This window comes from Ctenopharyngodon idella, chromosome 21, assembly GCF_019924925.1.
Source record: "Ctenopharyngodon idella isolate HZGC_01 chromosome 21, HZGC01, whole genome shotgun sequence".
In the NCBI taxonomy this organism is placed as follows: domain Eukaryota; kingdom Metazoa; phylum Chordata; class Actinopteri; order Cypriniformes; family Xenocyprididae; genus Ctenopharyngodon; species Ctenopharyngodon idella.
This window is the reverse complement of record NC_067240.1, coordinates 4,079,655-4,105,650: the sequence shown is the minus strand read 5'-3', so window position 1 is coordinate 4,105,650 and position 25,996 is coordinate 4,079,655. Positions and strand designations below refer to the sequence as shown.

Sequence of the window (25,996 nt, the reverse complement as noted above, 5' to 3'; positions counted from 1 at the left end):
AAAAAAAAAAAAAAAAAGTATAGTCATTCTTTTTTGCTCAGAAAAATATAAAATTAAACAGGACACATTCTACAAAAAAAAAAATTAAAGCTGTATTACAATTTTTTCATCTTTGAGTATCACAGTATAGCTGCAATTCAATGACCAGCACATACACAGTGGATCGACATGATTCATTCTGTTTAAACAGTTTAATTTTCTCTAAAATCAGACTTTAGACATTGTAAAAGACAAAATCTTTAATGACCCTAGAACACGTGAGAGTGAGTTTCATCATTTTGATCACATTCACAAGCACATGACTAAAAAGATAAAGTTTTTATATTTTTTCCAAAGTTTTAAAAAGATCAAAGTATCATGCCAATTACACAATCAGTTCAAAGATAATCGATACAAAACAACAACTGCTCTGAAATAACTAGTAAAAGATGCACACCTGACATTAGAAAAATACATTATATATATATATACATACACTTTCCAAAATAGGAAAAATATCCATCCATGCATTTTCTCTTGTCTTATATAGGGTTAGTGGGATGCTGAAGGCTAATAGCAAATAATGGATAACATCAAATTAAATACAAACAAATTAAAGAACAAAAAAGTGGGCTAACACAAATAAAGCATAGAAAAAAGGTTTAAAGAATTGTTAGAAAAACTTTACATAAGGGTACATTATGCAGACTTGATGGAATCCAGAAAGGGACTCGAAAGAATGTATACCCTCCATTAACCAAAGTCCCTTTAGGGCAAGTCCTTGGTGGCCATCTTTGAAACGTCGTGCAAGTCGTGCAAGAGCAGCTCCTATCTCTTTGAAAAGGGAAACAAAATTCTCCAAAGGTGTTCACCAAGCTTGTGATTAATTTTCATATTTGAAATCACCAATGAATTCTGACAACAACTATCTCACAAATTTTGTTTCTAAGCGCTCAAATCATAACAAAAAAAAATAATTTTTTAAAGGCTGGACCAGCCTAATGCCCATGTGCTCGTCTCAGAACAATGACTGTTTCTACACTTTAAAAAAATGGAGGGTCAAATATGGAAAAACCAGTCATTGGGTTACATTTTTAAAATAAAATTTTTAACCCAACTGGAGGGTTTGTCCATATTTAACCAAATTTGGTTGAAACAACCTAGCATTTTTAGAGAGTCTTTAAGAAATAAAAAATTGTCTTAATAATGAACTCAAAAAGGAAACACACAGGATAACCATATAAGCACCTAATACTAAAACTACCACCCAATACAAAGATGAGACAAAGAACTGAGGAAACGAAGGGCTTGAATACACAGAGAGACATAATGATTGACAGGTGATGAATGTAATTATTAACTTAAGGGAACTAACTTGGAATTAATAAAAATTGAACTGGAGACACAAGTGACAAACACATGGAAGCAAAAAGGCAACTAGCATAATCCAGACAGGCATGAAATAAATAGTTTTGAAACAAAAATGTGTAATTTATATTAGGCATGTAACAAAAATCCACTGGAGGAGAGCTGAGTTGTTCTGTTTTATTTAACCAATTTAAGGCTGAAAGAACCTCAGATACTTTGTTCTCCTGAGATACGGACAATACAAACACATACAGGCATCTCCACACCCCACATGCAGAGATGAAGATCTTTCCCTTCTGTCCTTCCTTCGCATTTGTTCCTTCTCCCCAACTTCCTTCCCTTTACCCATTCTTCACTCAATTCACTCAGAATGGTTATATAAAAATATTATGTTCTGTGTCAGTGCAAGTGAATTAACAGTCCTGTTTGGTATCATTTGAAATGTCTCACTGCGACTGGTACAATGGTCTCATTCCCAGAGAAACAGACTAAATGGTAATACAATTTAGAGAGTTTAAAAATGCTTACACTCTTAAAAATAAAAAAGTTCCAAAAGGGATTTTCGCAGTGATGACATAGAAGAACCATTCTGTGTTCCCCAAAGAACCTTTCAGTGAACAGTTCTTAAAAATAACCATTTTCTTAAATGGAAGATTTTTTAAATAATCTAAAGAACCTTTTTCCACTATAAAGAATCTTTTGTGCATTGGAATGGTTCCATAGATATTAAATGTTCTTCATGCACACAGATTCCAATAAAGAACCTTTATTTTACTGTGAAGGGTGTGCCCTTTCCCAGAAGGTAGTTATTGCAGACACAGAGTCTTCTGATGCTGTTGTCTTTCATTAACTATATGGAAAGAGTCCGCATGATCATGTATGAACTTACAGTAGCTTCTGTAGACACACCCACTGTATGCCATAACACGTCATAAATCATCAGTTATCTATTTTACACAGGGTCTTTCATGCAAATTACTACCCAGGTCTGGGATCTTGATTAAAGCAAATTACAATTGTTAGTTCATGCCGCCATTTTGAAGATGTTTTATCTTGGTCTGGGTATTTAAAGGAATGTTGCAAAAGGCTCAGGGCGATCCTGCACTCAGATCAGCCCGTAATGTCTTCCATACATTCAGCATTATGTGTTTTTCTAAGGTCAGGTACAGTGGCAAGTGTTGACTTTTTTTAGCCGGGTATGCTGGGTGGTGTGTAAAAAAAATGTGGCCGATGCAGTTACATTGAATGGGTTTATAGCTAATAAGCTAGACGTTCGCGTTCTCTTTAGACAGTGTTAGTTTACTTAGTAAGTAACACTGTAACTTTGTAAGGAACACATAGCAACACAGCGAAAAGTATTTCTAGTATGTTGGGCCTTTTATTGAGAGTAGCCTACTACTAAACCTATCAGGGGCTGTTTACACGACACCGTTTTCAACTAAAAACGGAAAAAAAAATTTGGTGGCATGAAAACGCAAACCTTTGAAACGGGTTTCAAAGTGCAAGTTTTTGAAAACGGTCTCCGTGTAAACAAAAAAACTAATCAGTGAAAACGATAACTTCATGTAGCTATACATGCATATTACACATTTAGTCTAGTGTTTCATCGCCATCTAATGGCCTGCCAGTAAAATACAGCGTTTTTAGTCATTTTCACGGATTTGTACAGGGATCGTTTTGACAATGGTGTCAAACTTCTCCGTTTAACCATATCGTTGTCGTGTAAATGTACCCTCAGTTTAGGACACAGATCTAAATCAGACACGACAAATAAAAAACACCATGGCGTCAATTTAAATGTATGCCAGAATTAATAATTAAATTAATAATTTTTAATAAGTATAATATAATTAGTATTAGCAGCCTATTATAAATTAAAAGTAAAATGTAATTCTAATAAATATAAGTAGGCTATGATAAATAAAAATATCAGTATTCTTTAAAAAAAAAAATCAGTTGAAATTATGCAAACTGATGATGAACAAAATGCACACATCATCTGATAGTTACAGTACTGTCTGTTTTCATAACAAATGGAGAAAATGAAATACTATGAAAATAGTTTTAGTCATGATTTTCCCCATTTCATTTAGTCTAGTTAGTTTTGTATCAAATACAATGTGATTTTCGGTGATCGAGATCAGGGGCACATTCAAGCTAAAACCGGTGTGTAACAATTTTACTACGGTTTCCTGGTTAAACGACATGTTACCTGGAAACGGTGTGCAACGGGGTTTGCGTTTACGTTTTCTCGTTTGGTGGGTGTGTCAAAAATCTCAGCAGCAGCATGTATATAAACCACGCGGGATTAAAGAGACAGCTCGCACAATAGGTCCAAGTAAAGTCGTTTACAAATGTGTCCGCTGCAGCTCGGTATACGCACCAATTTAAGATATTAGAAGACATGTTTGTCGTAAGAGTTTTATAGTAAAAATATAGCATATCAATTCTTCAAAAAGAACACAAAGAATGGCCTTCTCAGCTGCCATAGTTGCAACTCTTGCGTCATCAGAACAGGGTGTTCAACACACCACCGTTTCCGTTTAAAAAACGTTTCGCAACGTTTTGTCGGGGCTGAACGTAGCCCTGGCAGCAGCAGCTCATCAGCTTATCCTGCCCATGAAATCCCCCATAGGCCAGCAAACCAATGAGAATGCGCGACAATGATGACGTTCTATAACAAAGCAGAGTTGCGACACTCTGCACACCGTAGGAACGGAGGAATGTGGAAGTGACGCGTGTCGCGGGGCAGCCGAAAGTTCCAGCACTGAACCCTATTAATTTTCAGTGATCTAACGTAATTCAATACAAAAGCTCTAGCATGAATTGTACTTTTATTAAGTTTATAATCAGCCAGAAACGTGTAAATTAAATACTGAGGTCATAGTTAAAGGTGATGTTGCACTACATTGTATTCAGACGGGTTTCTTATTTTTGGCCCACCTATTTACATACATGAGGTGGCCAGAATTTAAAACACATCTGGATATAAAGCAAGTAAGTACAACACCTCCACAAACTATGACCTCAATGCTAAAACATGTGACTGAATTTACACCTCTATTACAAAATCCTGAACATTATAGAAACATAAAAGCAGAATTTATGGCTGAGCTTTGTATTTACGGTATCATAATGCAATAAAAAAAAGATGAAAAAAATCTTTTCCCTTATTTCCATCATTTGTTGGATGAGCAAAATAATCACCCAGCTTTTTCCATAATGTTATTGTGTGGAAGAATAAAAATTTTAATAACAATAGTGGTTTGTATATGGATATATATATTTTTCTCATTTAATTTCAAAATCTGTACTGGAGTACAGAGCCAAAATAACAGAAATCATGACAAATGTCCAAATATGTATGGACCTAACTGTAGATGTGTACTCTCACTTCTGTAATCTCAACATATGTTGAGATTACAGATGGGAAACATGTGTAAAGATGTGTATTTAATCTATCCTTCAATGTATTAACCTTAACACTGTTTCCTCTTTCTTTACCACTCCCAGTTAAACTTCGGTTTCCCTGTGCTTGTGTGCTTGATGTTAGGGGAATCTCAAAAACTGATTGGCAAACTCATAATTAAATTACATATTTCAAGTCAGCAACAAAATCTGACATGAACTGTCCCATAAATGTTGTTTCTTCTGCACAAAAAGCGTTTTTTTTTTTTTAGGCTAGATGAGCCGATGCGCATGTGCAGTCCTCTAACTGCAGCTGCAGTGACGCAATGACTTTATCAATCAGCGATTGGCTCTTTTACTTAGAAGGCGGGACGTATTCAGCCATATAGCGAGTTACAGTTTCTCCATTCACCATCTTTTTACATCTATAGTCTTTGATCTGACTGCGAAATGCGCTACGGCTCTACTATTCTCAGACTAACTTATCTTCATCATTATATGGCAAACAAGAAGAAACAATACGATTTATTTTTATAGGTCAAGTATTGTGATAATTGCAACAGAATTCACTCATTAGGCTACCTTGTGAGGCAACTGACTGGATGGCTACGTGACTGTGTATCATATTCAGTTTTTGCGATGATCTTTGCTGTGTGTGTGTGTGTGTGTATATATATATATATATATATATATATATATATACATAATATATATAAAATATATATATTTTCCTTAATTCTTTATTACATTCTATAATAACATTTATACATCTGTTAGTGCTGATGCAGTATGTATCTTAATACAATACATACTTTCAGTTCCTTAAACCAAAGAACAGCAGAGCAACAAACAAGCTTTATTCAGTAAATTATAGCAATTGTCTCATATTCAGTTGTTGTGGTGATCTTCACTGTAGAATCTGGACTCACTGAAACAGGAAGTAGAAGAGCAGAGGAGAGAAGAGCAGGAGGAAGCTTCCCTTATACACTCCATCTAATCAAGATGATAAAGAAATTGGTATTACTACTACTACTACTACTACTAATAATAATAATAGTAGTTATTAAAAAATGGCATGTTTATTGTTGATCAATTTCATCACAATTTTTTAAAAACAGTAAAAACTCTCAGAAAGCACTTGACTAATTCATAAGCTTCTCCTTTTCATGCTGTTCAAAGCTTTTTGACTACTCGTGATGTTGTGCATCTTATGAACCATCACTTGTGTATTATTTTTGTTTGTTTGAATTATTGATTGACTTGTATAAATCATTTCCTCGTTTTATGTTACTGTAGGTAAAATCAAACTGCTAGCACACAGTCAAATAAAGAACAATACCTGCTGCATTGCAAAGGTCAGTGTCACAGCAGTGGAGAGACAACGTCCCTTCATCTATCTGATGGGTCCCTGGTACACACTTATCTGCACACACTTTAGTTATGAAGGACACCTTAGAGGAACCTGCAAAAAAGACATAAACAACCATATAATAAGATAATAAAACAATTCCAAGATTTGCAGTCTATAGGCGTAATTTGCGGATGGGACGGGTGGGACATGTCCCCACCACTTTTTGAAACATCTCGCGGCACGGATATCTAATACAAAATAAACACCTCTAGTTGATTATCAATTTGTGTTAATAATAGGCGATCTGGCGCTGGGATGTGTTGTTTTTGAAATCATGTTGAGTGCTCGTTGTCGCTGTTATCAGAGGCGCAAGAGTGTTCTCTTGGCGCTCGTGCTCAGTGCACAGTCTTCACACGGACGAGCGCTTCAGAGATTCTCTATTCGTTACGTTGAAATCACAAAACAAAATACACATAAACGTGTCCCTGCTCTTGATATACAATCACTGATGAACATCTTTGGTTTTAATGAGAAAAAAAAAAAAAAAAAAAACCATACATGGACGGATTAGAACCCTGAACCTCTTGCACGCTAATCGAAAATGCTGCTTCTAGTCCATCAGGACAATCTATCTCAAGTGGATCCACATATTTATTAACTAATATACATACTCTCCAGATTAACGATATATTGTATTATAGCAGATGTAAGGAAGAAACCCCCCCCCCCCCCATACACATTCCTGTCCCACCCACTTTTTTAAAACAAAGTTACGCCACTGTTTGTAGTTATGTGAAAACATCAAGTATACTCTCTCTCCAGCGGTACTATCACTTTCAGTAAATTATTACAGCAGATTTCCACTTCACACTGGACTTACCAACTGTTTGTTCCACTACACTCCTTCCACATTTAGAATGTCCAACTGGACATGTCTCTACTTTTGCTTTACAGGAACCCGTCGAATCAGGTAAGCACGAGTAACACTTGAGAGAATATCCTTAAAAAGATAGAGAAACATTCAATGATCTCTGTGTACCAAATAATACATTCAATACTTGCTGTTTTGTGTACCTCCAGTGAGAAAAATGAAAAGAAGAACGACAGAGACTCGCAGATCCATTGTGTGTCAGGAACAGAATGAAATCACAATACTTTCATTCCTTTTATGTCTGTTAAGGCTTGTTGGGAAACCATGTAAAGTCCTCCCCACGTAGAAGGCGATGTTCCCTAAAAGTTCTCTAAAGGTGACGAAATTCTGAACCTTTACAAAACATTAGGGACATTCCCAAAACGTCCTCCTTTGGCTATGAAAGTGCTGCAGTTCAAGGTTCCTTATATGACTTTAGGGAGACGTTCCATTTTGGTTATTTTATGGTCACATAAGAACGTTACAAAGAGGACATTTTTCGTCTATGAGACAATGTCTGTTAATGCCGCATCCGATGCCTACAGCTCCGTCACTTTTTACTTTCACTTTCTGTAGTACATACTGACCGAGGTTAAGACTTTTTCACCGGCATAACTCTTGCGCAAAGTTTGCTTGTGTGATATCCATTGGCTCGCCTTTATTGGTTTAAAACGGAAAGATTTCCAATATTGCGATGTAGGCTAACCCCTTTTTTCATTGTTTGCCACATAACTTGCAAGAATATAAGAATATAATGCAACAAAGTTACAACATTCACTTACACACAGTTCAGTAAGCTTTTACGGAAGTTCACAGAAGTTATTAAACTTCAGTGTGTTGATTTTGATTTAAAAAGTATTTTGTAGTTTGTATTAGGCCTAATTTACCAAAACCTGGTTGTTACTACTTGAAAATGTTTCCCCCCAGACGATTTAACTTAGGGAAGACCCTGTCTGTGCACAAGTAATATAAATACATTTGAAAATGATGTTAAAGAATAATTTTTATTACATTTTAACTTCCCCTGGGGTCAGTAGCAACATTTGACTTTGTCTATTCAAGTATAAATTGTACTTATAGGCTACACGTGTTGCAGCAGTGTGGGTGGGTAGCTGACAGATGTGGGTATATTGTATTAAAATGTTGGCTTTCCAATACAAACAGTCTCTGAGGAAATGCAAAAAGTGTTGCAACCATCCCCACTCTCCCCCTACAAAAGATAATCTGCTGCCATCTGGTGATAAATAATGATAAATGTAGTTTTAAAATGTATTGAAACATTTTGCAACAGTTCCAAAAGGAAAAAAGCAAATCCGGAGTGAACTATGTTGCATTTAACATAAATTTATCAGTGCAGCAATTTATCAATGTTATTACATTTTTTTTTTATCTTTTAGCTGTCACCTATTTACTTTGTGAGAAGATGCAACCTGTTGACTGAATCATTCAGCCCGCACATGTGAACCAATCATCTCTCCCACGTTACTGCTACAGCACGAAAACATGGATGAACATCGGAAGGTATGCTGAAAACACTGTACTTCATAATATTTATCATTTCTCTTGTAATCGAGACAGGGGACATTAACAAAGACATTTTCATCATGTTAGGCATAAGATTAATGAATGTGTACATATTGTAAATTACTTTAATAAAATTAGTTACTTTTCCTGATATAGCCTTCAGTAAATTCACTTAAAGAGTTAGTTCAACCAAAAATGAAAATTCTGTCATTAATTACTCATTTTTGGCCGGCTCCTGCGTCAGCATCACACGCATGCGTCATGCTGATCACGTGAACAGTGTCGGGGCGTTGACTAGAACCTGGAAGCACTGAACATAAACAATATATGAGAATGACACAGAAGAGAAGATATTGTTGAATAAATAAGATATTGTTGAATAAAAAAAAATAAAATTTGTTTTTGCTCACAAAAAGTGTTCTCACCGTTTTATAAAGTTAAAGTTGAACCACTGCAGTCATGTGGACTATTTTAACAATGTCTTTAGTAGCCTACCTTTCTGGACCTTGAAAGTGTTGGTTAAATTGCACAAAAATATCTTAATTTGTGTTCCAAAGATGAACAAAGGTCTTACAGGTCTGGAACGACATGAGGGTGAGTAATTAATGACAGAATTTTCATTTTTGGGTGAACTAACCCTTTAATTTCTTTTCGACTGAAGAAAGAAAGACATGAACATTATGGATGACATGGGGGTAAGTAAATTATCAGGAAATTTTAATTCTTAAGTGAACTAATCCTTTAAGCTAACTGACTGTGTGATGATGCAATTAATTGTAATGATGTAATGAATTTTATTACTTTTTGTTTAATTTTGGTGATAACTCTCACGCTCACCCGGATGTTTTCTTGTGGTGTTTCTTGTCAAAGGTATCATGCAGTATTATAGAAGAGGACACAGTAAGCAAGGCTGATTTTAGGCTGAGTATACTTTTTTCCAGTCGAGGGAAGGGGGTGAGAGGGCCAAGTTTCGGGAGTCACGGTTCGCAACTGACATTAAGTAATTATAAGAAAGTTTCTCTTAATTCTTAAAGAACCATAGTTTTTACTCAGTTGTGACGAAAACGAGCTTCCATAATATGATTTTAACTAAATTAGAAGCCTGAGACTTTTCCAGTAACTCAATAAAACAAAAATGTGTTTCTCGGTCAAAGTTACGGAATGCCAAGTCTGAAATTAAAAATAAATAAATACATAAATAAATATACAAAGAAATGTAAAAAAGCAAAAATAAATAAATATATATATAAATAAATATACTTTGAGGCCACAGTGACACCTTGTGGTGTGGCCAAAATACAAGAAGTGTAGCCTGTTCTCTACAAAATTAACTTACAAAATTAAAATATATATATATTTTTTTGGAAGTTCCATTAAAATGCAGTTAGCTCAAAAATATGAGGGCACGCGACAGGTGCTGTTTGAAAGAGCATGATGCATCTGTGTATGTTTAATGCATGGCGTGTGGCACCAGCTCCGTTTCAATGGGCACATTTTGATTAATCTAATTCTGGATATTTCCAGGTGATAACTTAGCCTAAAACGTGAGATTAATAATAAGACCACACCAAGACAATATAATCAGTGATGCCGTGACTGTCCACACGAGAAGTGATGCGACACAACAAAATGTTCTACTGTAACTGACGCCTCGTTCTATTTCGGATGTTTGAAATATGTGTTGTATTTTAAGCGTTTGTCACATGTTGTGCATGTAAAAGTATAGGAAATATGAATGTGAAGTGAATTTGTGGTCTCGTTTCAAATGCATTGATCAAAATGCTTCACTGTAGCCTATATGTGTGCTGCTTCCTTTCCGTGTTCTGCCCGGTGTCCGAGTCTCAATCAAACACAAGCTCTTATCAGCCACATTCATTCACGTCACCAAATGATTAATAATGGGAAATAACAAGCGCTTCCATTTCAGAGTCCCTGTTATCAGATCTGTTGAAGATGTTGCTGTTCATGTTTGCCAGCCCATGACATTTTACAAATCCAGACCAGACGATGTTTTACAGCCATGTCCAGAATAAAGAGTAGCCTATCCATGTCTCACAGTACAGTTAGGGTGATATTATATGACTTAACCCGTGATTTAAGATTTTGGCCATACTACCCATCCAAGTCATTCATCAGTGACAACAGGCTACATTTGTATTTCGGCCACACCACAAGGTGTCACTGTGGCCTTAACGCTTCGCCCTCACCTACTCTGAGCTAGATTGCTATGTCTGAGGTAAATCATGCCTTCCTCATTACCCTACAGACAAAGAAATAGAAGGGTCTGGCTGCAGACCATAGGCGAGTGGAGCTCCACTCTCGAACAGGAAATACGTCACCTCCACTTGTGTTTTACTAACGTCTACACCTACCCCAACCCTAAACCTACCCTTACAATAATGCAAATACAGTAATTAAATGATGCAATATTGATTTGTGTTTTATTAACGTCTACACCTACCCCAACCCTAACCCTAAACCTACCCTTACAATAATGCAAATACAGTAATTAAATGACGCAATATTGATGTACGCATCAATATTGCGTCATTTAATTACTAAAATAAATAATTATTTATTTTAGTTTTTTTTGCTTTTCTATGTGCATTTATTTATATATTTATTTATTTTTGCTTTTTTTTTTTTTTTTTTACATTTCTTTGTATATTTATTTATGTATTTATTTATTTTTAATTTCAGCAGACTTGGCATTCCATACAAAGTGACCCAAAATGAGCAAGCTCATTATTGTGAAATTCTTTGAATATTTCAACAGACATATTCAGTGTTTCTTTTAACTCTTTCAGGGAGTTTAACATGTGGGTTCAGGGGACCCTCTAACTTGGTACATTACAATATTAAAAGTTAAAAATTTATTGTAGGAGCCATTTGTTGTATTGTAAAGTTTTTGTTGTCCACTGAGGTACGCTGTGACTCAGTATAATTAGAACACCTGGGTAACAAGTGTGCTTGTTGGTAATTGGGAAGCACAGTTTTTCACCACACTACAGGGTAGCTTGCAAGAAGGTGGATTATTATGATAATTGTTTCCCACAGAATAAAACATTTAAAAAGACAATTGCGTCTTTTTTCTGAGAAAACAAGTCAGAATTGCGAGATATAAACTCACAATTCTGACTTTTTTTCTTGCAATTGTGAGTTTATATCTCGAAATTCTGACTTTATAACTCACAATTGCAACTTTATTACAGGCAATTCTGAGATAAAAAAAAAAATCAGAATTGTGAGATTAAAAAATCGCAATTACCTTTTTAATTTTTTATTATGTATCATCAACATCAAGGAATGAGAGACACTGGAAGTGGATTTAAGGCAATGTTTATTCATTGGAACAAAATAAAGAAAGACATTGCTTGCTTCTATGGACTCTGTACACATGAAAAACTTGCTCACTCCTGTTATCAAAAACAAAGGCTTAAAGAAAACCCGTAACAATTATTAATGAAGCTCAAACTATCAAATTGCTATTTATTGTCAGATATAATAATCAACACTCAAACAAAAACTGAGTTGTATACAAAAGAATTAATTGCATGATGTGCTTGAGGTAAAATGATAGACATTTACAAAGTATTTGTAAAATGTTATCATCATATCTGATCATTTCTTTTGTTGCTTTTGTGATTTTTAACTGAACAGGAAAATCCTGATATTGAGAACGCAATTATTGTTTTACAAACTCATGAAAAACTAAACAGATATTTTTTTTTTTGGATTACTAAAAAAATAATTCTAATATTTTCTTCTGATAGATGATTTGATATATGTATTATTGTAGGATGTGAAGAGCTGCTGGGTTCAGTGCAGCAGGAAGTAGGAGAGCAGAGAACAGCAGAGGAACAGGAAGCTCTGGGAGACACTCGGAGCACCGTTACACAGGTTCCCCTCACAACATGAGACGCTCTCAACACTAGAAATTGATGCTGTGGCATCACAAATAGATTTAGATGCACAGCCTTTTACAGAAACTGACTGGCCTCCATAAGTCGCTGATGAAAGAAAGAAAACAAAGGTTGATTCAGTCTAAGCTGGGCATTAGTATATGTGATCTGTGTCAAATGTTTAATCCTAAGAGAGTTTAAAAGATCATGACTTTAATCTTCTTCCTTTTCCAGATTCTCACCTGTTGCTTTAATGCAGCGGTCTTCAGTCCCTGAACAGCTCAATATGTTTGTGCAGCTCTGTCCATCACAAGAGAAACACTTGTTTCCATTGGGGACATTAGAGGGATCTACAGGAGGAAAACAGGTATTATTTTGATTTGTATAAATATAACATCTAATGAAACACCACTCCTTTAGCTGCTCCATTCAATCAGTTCATGACAGAAAGACACACCCTGTGTTTTATTTCCTGATTGAATGTCATTTGGAAGTAAAATGAGTGTTGACTTTAAAGAAGATAGTTATTTGCACATGGTCATTGAAGGACAATACCTGGAGCATCTTGGAAGTTACACTTGTCTGTGTTACAGCAGGAAATAGTCATCTTTCCAGTGCCAAAGTTCAAGGACCCACTTTGACAGACAGGAGCACAATCTTTAGTCTTCACTTTATTACTAACCTCACCTAAAAAACATGAATGATACAGGAAAGAGCAGTTACACTGCACATTATTTTGATGGACAATTTAATTATAAATATGTCAAAATGTTGCATTTTTCTAATTTCAAACTTTTTTTTTTAAATACAAAATCATAACAGTCTGAGAGAAAACAGATTAAATATCAGAAATATATGTAGAATATTCTGTGATTGAAATTGTAAATTCTGCTAGAAAAAACGAGTAGCTGTTCTGTTGCAGCACCAATAAATAATAGCGGCATCCCCAATCAGTCAAACAGTAAATTTCAATCATATTGGACTTACCAGCTTGTGCCACAGTTGTTGTACTCATGCACTGAGAAAATCCACTGGGACATGTTTTTACCGTTTGTCTCGTACAAGAACCCGTCAGACCCATACACTCATAACAGCTGAGAGAGTGTCCTGTAGTAATAAAACAGAGACAGTGAGAGAGAACATCTAATGATCTGTATTAGTAATCAAAAACATCACAAACACTATTTGTCTCTGTACCTGCAGTGAAAAGGATGAAGAGAAGAAAAACTGAGATTTGCAGATCCATCTTTGATCAGGAGGAGAATGTAATACTGCACCTGTTTCATAGTTCATTTTATAGCTTGTCAAAAGGGGAGGGTCTTTATGAGAAAATGAAAGTTTAAGAGAAGCAGACATTTCTTGAAGCAGAAACTTCAGCTTACATAATTTACTTGCCAGTTAAAGATGAAGGAAGGTTAATAAGGAATTGCAATAAATGTATAGGTCTAACCAACCTTCTTAAAGTGATAGTTCACACAAAAATAAATTATATCATCTTTTATTTACCCTCATGTCATTCAAACCAGTATGACTTTCTTTCCACTGTAGAACACAGAAGTGTTCAACAAAAGGAAGTAAATATCTGCTTGTGTTCTGCAGAAGAAAGAAAATTTAATTTAATTAGAAAGGCTTTAGGGATTAAGTGAGGAGGATGGGAAGTTATTGAGAAACCAGGAAGCAGTTAAGTAGTAGTACAATATCTACAGTTAGTTGTATATGGCCACACAGGAATGGGATCAACCTGTTTAAACAGAGCCATAAGTTTCATTTTTTTGGAAATCATGGATGAATCAGTCTTGAGACATTCTGAAAAACAAAAATCTTTAATGTCCTAGAACGCATCAGAGTGAGTAAAGACAGTATATTTTAAATATTTGTTTAATGGCATCTTTTTATGAATGAAGGCCAGTTTTACTGATACCAATACTGCTACTGATGTCTCTATGAAACTGATTTTTTTAAACATTAATTATACACATTCAACATTACAGTATAACTGAAAGCTATCAATTTCAACATTTATAAGGCTTTAAAAAAAATAACTTTTAATTTAAGTAAACTTAAATCAATCTTCACATAAACCCATTATAATAAATGTCATATTTACCTGTGGCCTGGAGGGGAGGGTCTTCATGAGAAAATGAAAGTTTAACAGAAATAGATATTTCTTGAAACAGAAACTTCAGCTTACATAATTTACTTGCCAGTTAAAGATGAAGGAAGGTTTAATAAGGAATTGCAATAAATGTATAGGTCTAACCAACCTTCTTAAAGTGATAGTTCACACAAAAAGAAATTATATCATCTTTTATTTACCCTCATGTCATTCAAACCAGTTTGACTTTCTTTCCACTGTAGAACACAGAAGTGTTCAACAAAAGAAAGTAAATATCTGCTTGTGTTCTGCAGAAGAAAGAAAAATTAATTTAATTAGAAAGGCTTTAGGGATTCAGTGAGGAAGATGGGAAGTTATTGAGAAACCAGGAAGCAGTTAAGTAGTAGTACAATATCTACAGTTAGTTGTATATGGCCACACAGGAATGCGATCAACCTGTTTAAACAGAGCCATAAGTTTCATTTTCTTGGAAATCATGGATGAATCAGTCTTGAGACATTCTGAAACACAAAAATCTTTAATGTCCTTGAATGCATCAGAGTGAGTAAAGACAGTATATTTTAAATATTTGTTTAATGGCATCTTTTTATGAATGAAGGCCAGTCTTACTGATACCAATACTGCTACTGATGTCTCTATGAAACTGATTTTAATTATAGACATTCAACATTACAGTATAACTGAAAGCTATCAATTTCAACATTTATAAGGCTTTAAAAAATAACTTTTAATTTGAGTAAACTTAAAACAATCTTCACACAAACCCATTATAATAAATGTCATATTTACCTGTGGCCTTCCAACCTGTCTAACAGGTAGGAAATATTTATCTCCACTGCATAAATTATAAATGAAAGATGATAGTGGACTTTAGGAGAAACCCCCCTGCACTCCCCCCACTCATAGAAGTGCAGTGGGACACATAGATTCCATTGTGAAGAAGTCCCAGCAGAGACTGTACTTCAAGTTCAACCTGCTACAGGATCTGCTGAAACAGTTCTACTCTGCAATCATCGAATGTGTCCTCTGCACTTCTATATCTGTCTGGTTCAGCTCAGCTACTACATTCAAACACGTCTATCTAGCACGTTTAAATAAAAAATAATGGAAAAGTACACTGTAAAACTCAATAAGTTCAGAATACTCAAAACATTTTAGGAAACTTATTACCTCAACATTTAAGTAAACTAATGCATTTTTTTAAGATAGTAGAACTTAAATTTTTTGTGACAAGTGGGGCGTGGCCGAGACCCGTGGAAGCGGAGTAAGGCCAGTGTGGTGCAAAGATGTCTCTCATTAACAATCATGTCACCGGCATCCCTTCACTCCCACAGTTCTCAGCCTCGCCCCACTCATCATAATGTTAATTACATACAGCTCATTTACATAAACATCACATTCAGATCTTGGTTAAATGTTAGATAGCAAATAACACGTTATTATAACTATCAAAGAAACATACGTCATAATCAAACAACGTACAGTATATGTGGTCTTAAAAGATTTGCAGCCTATCCTCAACCTAACCACAGGCTCTATGGTAACCCTACAAAACTAACATTACAGGACCCCCTGTAAATGCTGACATAACAACATTAAACACTAACTTATGTCTCCCTGTATTAATCTTGTGAAAAAACAAAAAACAAAATAACACTTAATTTCAACATTTATTTATACAGTCTGATGCAAAGCATGCTGGGAATTAGAAATCTGCTGCAACTCAACTCAATCATATTAAGTTCACCTTGCTACAATGAAATTTTGAGTTCACGCAACTTTTTTTCTATTAAGTACAATGAACTTTAATTATTATTTGAGTGAAACAAACTCATTTCATTTAATTAATTTCACTGTTCGGTTTTACAGTGTAGCGCAGTGGAATGGAAGTGACATAATGGGGTTTTTTTTTGTAGTGACAAAACAATAAAAAAGTTAATTTTTCATTGAGTCCTTGAATGTTGGTCTGAGGCATTTTTTCGTTGAGTCCTTGAATGTTGGTCTGAGGCATGTGTTGATGAAACTGATGAAAAAGCAAAAAAATATGGCAATATTTCAGTATAGACCTATTGAAAATAATCGAACAGTGAATCAATTGTCTGTTTATTAATAAAAAGCTCTTACATATCTTATAAGATCTCCTGTATTTTTCATATATATCAGAGTATATCTCCTTCTGCCTAACTGTTTTTAGTGGTGTAAGAGCAAGAAATCTATTTGTTTTTTGAAATTTTGTAATTTATATGTGATGATCACCTACATTTTAAAAATATAACTACATGTTTAATCAAATGACCTCAGTCAATCATTTGTCATTGAATGGGATTTTGCATCACAACAAACAAACATGAAATGAGTAGTGGTTTCTTTTTTAGATGCTTGTTTTGCAAGAGATAAAAATCTTTTGATCCCTGAATGTTTTCATCCCTGTTGTGCCCTGAATGTCAGTCACACAGTAGAACCAGTTGAAAAACTCATCTGAGCTGTTTTGTTTTTTTCATTTTAAATAAGAGATCTTCCAAACTCAAGAGAACAAGCATATTTAAACTGACATTCTCAACTTTCGTTAAAGGGGACCTATTATGCAAAATTCACTTTTGCATGGTGTTTGGACCTAAATTTGTGTTGGCAGTGTGTGTACACAACCACCCTATAATGATAAAAATCCAACCACTCCTTTTTTTAATCCCCATAAATCATAAGCAGTGTCTCAGAACAAGCCGTTTCCAGATCCCTGGCAGTGTGACGTCACATTAGCCACAGGCCCCGCCCACAAATGTTGACAGACACTGCCATTTTAACATAGAACCGCCTTGAGCGAGTTCACAGCGAGTTTATACAGTCTGCCATTGCTGCACTGACGAGAATGTCTCCCAAGCGTTTTAGGTGTTCTGGAGCTGGATGGATTAATCCACATAGCACTCCCATTTACTCCTGAAATCTGAGCCGCTGAAGTCGAGGTGGATTAATTTTATTTTCCAAGAAAATGCTCCTTTAACTCTACCGAAATTCGTTTATGTCTGCGCGAACCATTTCACACCAGACTGCTTTGTGAACGAATATCAATACAAAGGGACAATACAAAACAGAGGTTGTGCTAAAAATGTGCTACTTAAGGATATATAAGTACAAACTGTTCGTGATCTAGCTTAAGCTGTAAATACAGCCTCCAGAGTGATACTGGATACAGCGGTAATGAAGTGAGAGCACTTTATTACAGTTCATCGGAGCTGATTTACGGAAATAAAGTGTACCAGTTTATTAAGCAACACCCGAAAAGGCATAAGGTCTTTATATATTTGTTTACTTTTAGTTGTAACGAGTGTTTCTGTGTACTTCGCTGTGTATGTTGATGATAATGCAAGGGAGAGAGAGAGAGTTTATGGATAATATTTTAATGCACACTTGCACCGTGATTTATTAAGCTCTTACAGTGATTTTCTAGAGTGAAAACAGACGCTTCATATTTTGTGTGAAGTAAACGTCAAAAAAACTCATCGGTAAAGTCTTAATCTACATTTCCCTTCCTTCACCCCCTCTTCCCCCATCTCTTCTCTCTACATGCAGAGAAGACCTGAATTCACCCAAAATCTATATGGTTTAATGTGAACAGTTATCATACAACATTATTCATGTTTGGTATCATTTGAAATGTCTCAGTGCGACTGGTACAAAGGTCTCATTCCCATAGAAGTAAACCAGAAGGTAAAAAAGGTTTAAAGGGGTGGTTCAATGCGATTTCACTTTCTTAACTTTAGTTAGTGTGTAATGTTGCTGCTTGAGCATAAACAGTATCTGCAAAGTTACAGCGCTGAAAGTTCAATGTAAATGGAGATATTGTCTTTTAAAGTTATGGTAGTTTAATGCCTACAAAAACGACCGGTTTGGACTACAACAAGCTTCTTCCCGGGTTAGTGACATCATAAACCCTGCAAAACACGCCCCCGGGAACACGCAACAAAGTGGGCGAGGCCATGTGGCAGCATAATGGAAGCGGAAGAGTTGTGTACACCGGACGCAACGCGTCAAAAGATAATAGAACCCATTATAATCTGTGATATTTTCTACACTGGATGTGCCGTGGAAGAATCTACACGAGCTCAATGCTGGATTTGCTTTTACTGAAAGATGAAGCAGTTCCCACTTTAAAAGCAGAAGCTGCTGTTTATTGGCTTCAAACTATAAGTACGTTTTACATGTCTTTTAAACGTATAGTTCTGTTGCTATTTTTGGTTGCATCAAGGACATAAACAAAGACCAATGTGTTTTTGCTTCGCTAGCCAGTTAGCTAAATTCTATTGCATACTTCTCCAACAAACACCAACAAACTTTATGTTCATAGATAAACAGTTGTTCATGCTATAAATTAAACGCTACCTTTACAAAAATGCTACTACTCAGTCATGTATTCGGCTACAGTAAAGCTTTAATCAGGATAAAACCGTATATTGAAAGCTAACAAACAGCAGTGACAGCATATCTAAACTCTTTGACACAAATACAAAATGAAATACCATTCATAAACGTCCTTTAAAAGCCGCGATTGCAGGGGTTCTGCTTGACACTCTTCATCTGGGTCTAATTCGGGCTCAGTTTGATACAGCAATTTAGACGCCATTATTTACATTTCCACCAAAGCACGTAACAACGAATGGTAAGGGGCGTGGTGTTTCCGGACGCTTCAGCGAATCACGATACACTGGGCCAGCTACCAACCTGCTAACCAATCTGAGCACATTGCGTATTTTGGAGGGAGTGGTATCATAGAAGCAGGAAGTCATATGACAGTGGAAACAGAGGTGTAGAATAAAGGTAAAATATATGAAAAATACAGCGTTTTCAGAAAAACGAAGCATTAAGACATGTTAAACTGTGCCCCAAAAACACAATCAAGCCTAGAAAAAAAAATCACTGAACCACCCCTTTAAAGATTTTAGAGATTTTTTTGCTCTCTGTAATGGGTGTCCACCTTCACAGGGTCTTTCATGCAAATGGCCTTCTGTCCCCAAAAGGTGTAAAATACTCAGTCTAGGACCCTGATTAATGCAAATTCTCATTGTGAACTCATGTTTCCATTTTAAAGAAGTTTCTGTCTTGGTCTGAGTATTTAAAGAGCTGTTGCAGGAGGCTCAGGGCGCGATCCTGTAATCAGATCAGCCCATTTTCTAATGTCAGGTATGCATCTTTTACTCTGATTCTGAGCATCTGATGTTTTGTATGGATCATCCTTGAATTGATTATGTAATTGGCATGATACATTTACCTGACTAATAAATTGTTATATTTGACTTTATTCTGACTTACTCTGAAATTATTGACTGTAGTAGATTATAAATCCATTATCCCACAAATCTACGCTCAGGTTAATAACGGACTAAAGTACAGCCTAGGTGGAGCAGTGGGGCACACCAACTGATATTTTAGAGCTCCGACTAACACATTGGCATTAGTTATACGTATTCTTAGACTGTGTAGGCTAATAATGGCTCAGAACCATTTCCGTTTAGAACAACATAGGGTTGTCGGACCAATCTGAATAGGGTGAGCCTCAACCTCTGATTATTGTAATATTATTCTAACTAAGTGTACGGGGGAAACCACGGCATGATTATATAAAGTTACCATTAGAAAAGTTAGATTGGTCAGCTTGGTTCTATGGTAATGGTCATGACCTCTGGTTAGATATAGTCTTGCTTTAATTCAGTGTGTTCAGATCTATGGGGACTAAATAACGCACTTTTAGAAATAAGCAAGCATGGTGTGGTGTCTAAAAGTATTAGTCATCGCCTCTGTCTAATGACCAAGACTGATGAGTTTGTGTATATGAGATCGTATACCCGGCCGGTGCGAGACTCAAAGCGTTATAAGAATCCGAATGAACGAGTACAGTAAGAGTAAAGAGTTAAATAGAATAATCAAATGTATAGCTAAATTATTATACAAATGACCAATAATCAGTTGACATTCTAAACTAAATGGAGTCAGATAAAAGTTTACTTGGAATTAAACTACTTTGCCACACTGACAAGACCGAACGTGCAAGAAACCTTCCCCGTCCTGTGGGAAACCGCCGTTGGGCTGATTAATGAAAAACAATGTTCAACCGTTTACAAAAGCTTCCGTGTCTGTAACAACTACACTAGGCTATTGAAAAGGGCACACCCTCCACAGTATAGCAAAGTATTTTTAAACTCTCTAAAGTGTATTACCCTTTAGTCTATTTCTCTGGGAATGAGACCATTGTACCAGTCGCAGTGAGACATTTCAAATGATACCAAACAGGACTGTTAATTCACTTGCATTGACAGAGAACATAATATTTTTATTTAATTATTCCTGCATCTTCGCTCTGCATGTGGGGTGTGGAGATGCCTGTATGTGTTTGTATTGTCCGTATCTCAGGAGAACAAAGTATCTGAGGTTCTTTCAGCCTTAAATTGGTTATAAATAATAACTGGAACAACTCAACTCTCCTCCAATGGATTATTGTTTCAAAAATATACATTCCATCTGATATTTGCACAAAAAACTCATCCAACAAAACGACTTGCAATTTTGTCTCTTGGATGCACATTGTAGATTGCATAACAAGATAACTTAAATGCTGAAAAATATTTATATTTACAATATTTAGCATTTAACATGCAAAGATCATGTTTGTTTTTCCACTCACTGATAGACAACCACAGACACACAATGCACACACCCAAACACATTTACAAGTTCATGTTTGCATTGCAGAAGCTTTAATTCTGGTTAAAGACACTCGGTATACCACTTCCGTCACAGGATGCGTCTTCTGGAGGATGCAGTTTTCGAAATTAAATAAAATGAGACACAACGATTGACTCACAGTAGTCACAGCCATGTGATCGGCCTCATACAACGAGCACAGCACAGCTGCTTTATGATAAGAACATAATTATCATGTAGTGGCTTAACTCACTAACCTAAAAATTGAGATTTTTATGATTAAAGTTTATGAAAAACTACAATGACAAAACAGTTTTAATTAGAAAAGCTGAATGAGTTTTAAAACACATTGTACACTAAATACTTTAAACTCCCTCACACACAGACATCTAGAATCAGCATATGAATCTCAACAATGGTAACATGCTTCATGCCACAATGCATTCTGGGTGCATCATGCAAAAAAGAATGCATTGCAGCATTAAGCATGTCACCATTGTTGAGATTCATAGGCTGATTCTTGATGTATGTTTGTGAGTAAATCTCACCATAGTTAAAGGTGCTTAGTGTACGATCTGTTTTTAAAACTTATTCAGATTTTCTGATTAAAACTGTGCTGGAGCTTTACTAGAATCGCAATAAAATGAAGTTAGTAAGATATTGCTCATATTAAATTCAATCATAAGATCAGTGAGTTAAGCCACCACACGATGATTATATCCTTATCATGAAGCAGCCACAACATCCAATGGTGTTTTCTCTTGCATTTCTTGCTATAACAAACTCACTTACAGCAACCAGAAAAACTCTCACATTACAAAGACAAGTCAAACTACCCAACTAAAGTAAACACTGATCACCATGATGGTGACATAAAAAACCCCAAACAAATTTAAATAAAAAATCAACAACAAAAAAACTCTCCCTTAATTCTCAATAAGAGCTTCTGTATATGGAGTTGTTTAATCCTCCTCTGCTGAGATCTTGAGAGATTTAATGTCTTCTTTTATCTAAGGCTGTGGCTGAAGAAAGTTAGTTTGTGTTTTTATTTCTCTTTCTTTCAGTTCTTGTTCACAGCAGGTGTATGAATGAATGAAAGAATGTTTCAGGAACATCATACAAACCTTTAAATAACATTCTACTAACATTAAGGAAACTATACATTTTATGTTCTTGGAATGTTACAAATCAACATTCCTACAATGTTGAATTTTAAATCAAAATTAAGTTGAAAGAACGTTTGAGGAACATTATACTTTATAAAAACGTTCCTGTAATGTCAAGAAAACTGGACATTTTTAATGTTCCCAGAACCAACACTGAATATTTAGAGAACGTTCTTATAACAAAATTCTGTTAGCTGGGATAGTCCATGCTGCAGTCAAAGACTGTATTCACCTGCACTCGCAGCGCCCTCTTCTGGCCTTGAGTTGCTCTTACATATTTATCAGCTTTACCCTCCTTTACCTGTAGAGGAAGCACAAACATAAAGGGAACATTTTATTCCGATAGTCCACTTTAGACTTTCTACTAACTTTGCAACTACATGTTAATAATTTGCAACTATGTCAAATAGCAGTCATTAGAGTATTAATAGACTGTCTGCTTAATGTCTGCTAACACTATTTTGATGCTCCCCAACAGACATTCCACTGACTATAAGTAAATCTGCATAAATTATTCTACTAACTCTAACCTAACAGTCTACTAATGCTTCAATGAGAGCTAGTTGATGTAGTTGCAAATTAATGAGAGTCAGTTGACATTAAGTTGCAAAGTTACTTAAAGTTAGTGGATTTTCAAAAGTGGACTATTGTAATAAAGTGTAACCTTTATATTTATTTGTTTTTTATTTTTTACAATCACTAGGGCACATTTCTCAGTACTCAGTCACTTTTTCAAAACTCTTCACACAGTTCTCCTAACCAACATTCAGCTTCGAACAGCAACAAATTTCACATTTACAATACACAAAAAAATTGTTTTGTTATTGTTTTGAACTTAAGTTTAACAGATTTGAAAAGAATATGTAGTAGTTAAGGATAGCTCTTCATTGGTTCATGATTAGTTCACTAATCATGAGTTCATGTTGAAGTAAGTAGACTAATAATTCAGGTATTATTACATGATTATTCATACTTTTATTGTAAAGCATTGCCTATTACAATCAGAGAGAAAACAAATTCTGTTATTGCACTTGAAAAACTGCCCAGAACACAAGCAGCAATTATGCAGCAAGTTACATTTCCACTGTAGCAGCATCACCATATATTAGTAAATTAAAATGCTAAATATCAATCCATCACTCTGGACTCACCAGCTTGTGTCACCACTGTTGAACTCATGCATCTGACACCTCTAACGTCTAGGACACAGAATCTGTTCTTTTACACAAAAATCCATCAGACTCGTGCACTTTTTTGTGTACATATTTATAGCATGAACATCACATCTCACATGACATGGTGGTGATGACAAGTTTTGACTATTTTCCATACTATTTATAAGTAAGTAAAAATATTTTAGGATGTTGCTGATCTTAATCAGAAGTAGAACTTTTATTTGTCCTTTTGAGTCATTCAATTTCTCTCTGCGCAGGAGCCAACACACCTGCAATAAGATGTATGCAATAAATCTGTTTTTTTTTTTTTTTGTACTGTCATATGTATTGTGAACATAATGATAATGATAAAAGGAAAGAAGAGTGCAAAATAAGTAAGGGAACAAAGAGAGAAACTATGGGAGGAAACTAGATTTTTCCTTCTTTACATAATTAAATAATTATCATACATTTGTCTTGCATTATTACATTTCATACATTATTTTGAAAAATGTGTGTGTGCGTGTCCATAAAATGAAAGCCAGTGGGGTTCAGTGTTGTTTGGACCCAAACAATCTTTAAAATATATTATTGTGTTCAGCAGAAGAAAGAAAATCACACATACTTCACTTTACACATAGATTTAGTTTTTACCTGTTCGTTTGTGAGTATGTAAAGTTATTGAGAAACCAGGTCAAGACTAGTTCTGTGAACTTTTTACTTAAATATAGTTTATTATAATGTCCATGCATTTTCCAAGCTGCTTGTCTGGTGTGTGATTACATGGATTCTGGAGCCTATTGGGTAAAATATATTCTCTTTATTTATTTCTCTTTATATATATTATTGTAGGTTTTGAAGTGGAAAATTTTAACATTGTCATTTTTTTCAGTATACCGGAACCGAAACCAGATGGGTGAGAGAAGGGTCAAAACCCCCCTTCTGGCTGTCTTGTGATAAACGTGTTTTTAGAGGCTTAACCGCATGCAATCTATAGCTTTTTTTCTATGTGTAAGCAACACCTTCAGTTTATCGAAATACCATGTAAGGAGTTGTTTTGTTTGATTAACAAGAAGCCCCCATCCATCCACTGTGGAGGACTGGGTGGTCTATAAGTATATGACTGTGACTTCCTCTTTTTGTCTTTCACACTGCAGAGCATCTCTGTAGGATATGAATAAAAGACTAATAAGATAATAGGATAAGAATAAAAACCTTTTAAAGACACCTTGTTTGTTTTCCAAATCAGCCTTATCATAATTAAGTTTAATTTTTCCATGACAAATTGGCGACGAGGATGGAATCCCATGAGTGATTTGTCTGGACCTACAGCATTGGTGACTGATCATCCTAACTGAAAAAAAAGGTTAGCCTCTACCCCAGAACTTAAGGGATGAGAGGGCTGATGTCTGGGGTCAAGACTCCTGTGTCTCAATACCATCATAAAATAACCCCACAAAAGCCACAGCAACCAGGAAAAAGTGGAGTGAAGCAAGTCCGCGCAAGTCTGTGACAAGCTTGTTCTGTCAGACAGCTGCAACAGACAGTGAAGAAGACAGCGACGAATATGATTCATCAGAAGAAAAGCCCACTGTTACAGCACCAATGGTCAAGGACCGGAAGGAGCCATGCTGGGATTTCGAGAAACACTTGAGAGAGGCGGTGAGTCATCTCTCTGACCCCAAAGAATCAGAGTTTGCAACAGAACTTTTGTTATTCTTCCAAGATTTCAGTCCCACAACCTACTGCTGATGGTTCGGCTGGGGCCAGCAGAATGGCACAAGATCAAAGCCTTCCCAGTAGAAGATAGAAGAAGGAAGAGGGTCGACTTGTAAGCAAAATGAAGACGAAATCGTACAGGACTATACACGACTGAACAAAGTGTTCGATCTACACAGCGGAATGACAGAACCAACTAATCCAAGGTAACACAGCTGATTTGTGGGGGTTCCACATGGGTAACAGCTTTCTCAATGGGCTGAGACCAGTTGTCAACAGCTGTAAAACTAAGCTGTATCGGATGGGATGAGGCCCGCCTGGACCTGATCAGAATGCATGCGTCCATGTAGAAAGACAGCAGAAAGAAAAACAGAAGAGAAAGAAAGAGAAGAGTGAAAAAGAGTTGCATATGGCTGCATTAACCATGTTAATGCCTCTCCCGAGGGGCAGGAGGAGGGGGAGTGGTTAACCTCAGCACTGGGGAGAAAGAGGAAGGTATTGCCAACTTAGCAATTTTGTTACTACATTTAACAACTTTTCAGACTATCCTAGCAACTTTTTTTCAAAAAGCACCTAGCAACAAATTTAGCTATTTTTAAAATTTATTTGGCAACTTTTAGCAGCTTCTGTAAAGTGACTCAAACAATAAAAAAAGGCACATATTTTCATCTAAATTACACAAAGAGAGGAAACTATTAAACAGCTA

The 25,996-nt window shown here is 35.7% G+C and overlaps 2 protein-coding genes and 1 long non-coding RNA gene across 6 annotated transcripts in view; 1 reads left to right on the top strand and 2 right to left on the bottom strand.

Annotated features, from left to right (window-relative positions):
- Positions 1 to 5,479: 5,479 nt before the first annotated feature.
- The window catches only part of LOC127503778 (long neurotoxin homolog TA-bm16-like), an 85,061-nt gene continuing 64,544 nt past the window's right edge, over positions 5,480 to 25,996 (bottom strand). The window contains exons 1-4 of one of the 3 annotated variants that reach the window (XM_051877904.1): positions 7,181 to 7,445; positions 6,987 to 7,106; positions 6,095 to 6,217; positions 5,480 to 5,748 (exon numbers count right to left, since the gene is read on the bottom strand). In XM_051877904.1, coding sequence (XP_051733864.1) covers positions 5,681 to 5,748; positions 6,095 to 6,217; positions 6,987 to 7,106; positions 7,181 to 7,229 — 360 coding nt within the window. In that variant the 5' untranslated portion in view covers positions 7,230 to 7,445 and the 3' untranslated portion in view covers positions 5,480 to 5,680. Of the gene's footprint in view, positions 5,749 to 6,094; positions 6,218 to 6,986; positions 7,107 to 7,180; positions 7,446 to 25,996 lie in introns of those variants that run through there. The other 2 variants (XM_051877905.1, XM_051877906.1) reach the window with 2 other exon arrangements.
- Positions 7,208 to 12,256, top strand: LOC127503790 (uncharacterized). 2 transcript variants are annotated; one of them, XR_007927209.1, is made up of 4 exons: positions 7,208 to 7,353; positions 8,414 to 8,537; positions 9,202 to 9,235; positions 9,411 to 12,256. It is a non-coding gene; the product is annotated as an uncharacterized LOC127503790 (long non-coding RNA). The 2 variants fall into 2 exon arrangements; XR_007927208.1 differs by lacking the exon at positions 9,202 to 9,235.
- On the bottom strand, positions 11,864 to 13,781 carry LOC127503761 (prostate stem cell antigen-like). Its single transcript, XM_051877880.1, has 5 exons — positions 13,640 to 13,781; positions 13,430 to 13,549; positions 12,998 to 13,129; positions 12,685 to 12,792; positions 11,864 to 12,550 (listed from the first exon to the last, which is right to left on the bottom strand). The coding sequence occupies exons 1-5, from the start codon at positions 13,686 to 13,688 to the stop codon at positions 12,360 to 12,362; spliced, it is 600 nt and encodes a 199-aa protein (XP_051733840.1). The 5' UTR covers positions 13,689 to 13,781; the 3' UTR covers positions 11,864 to 12,359.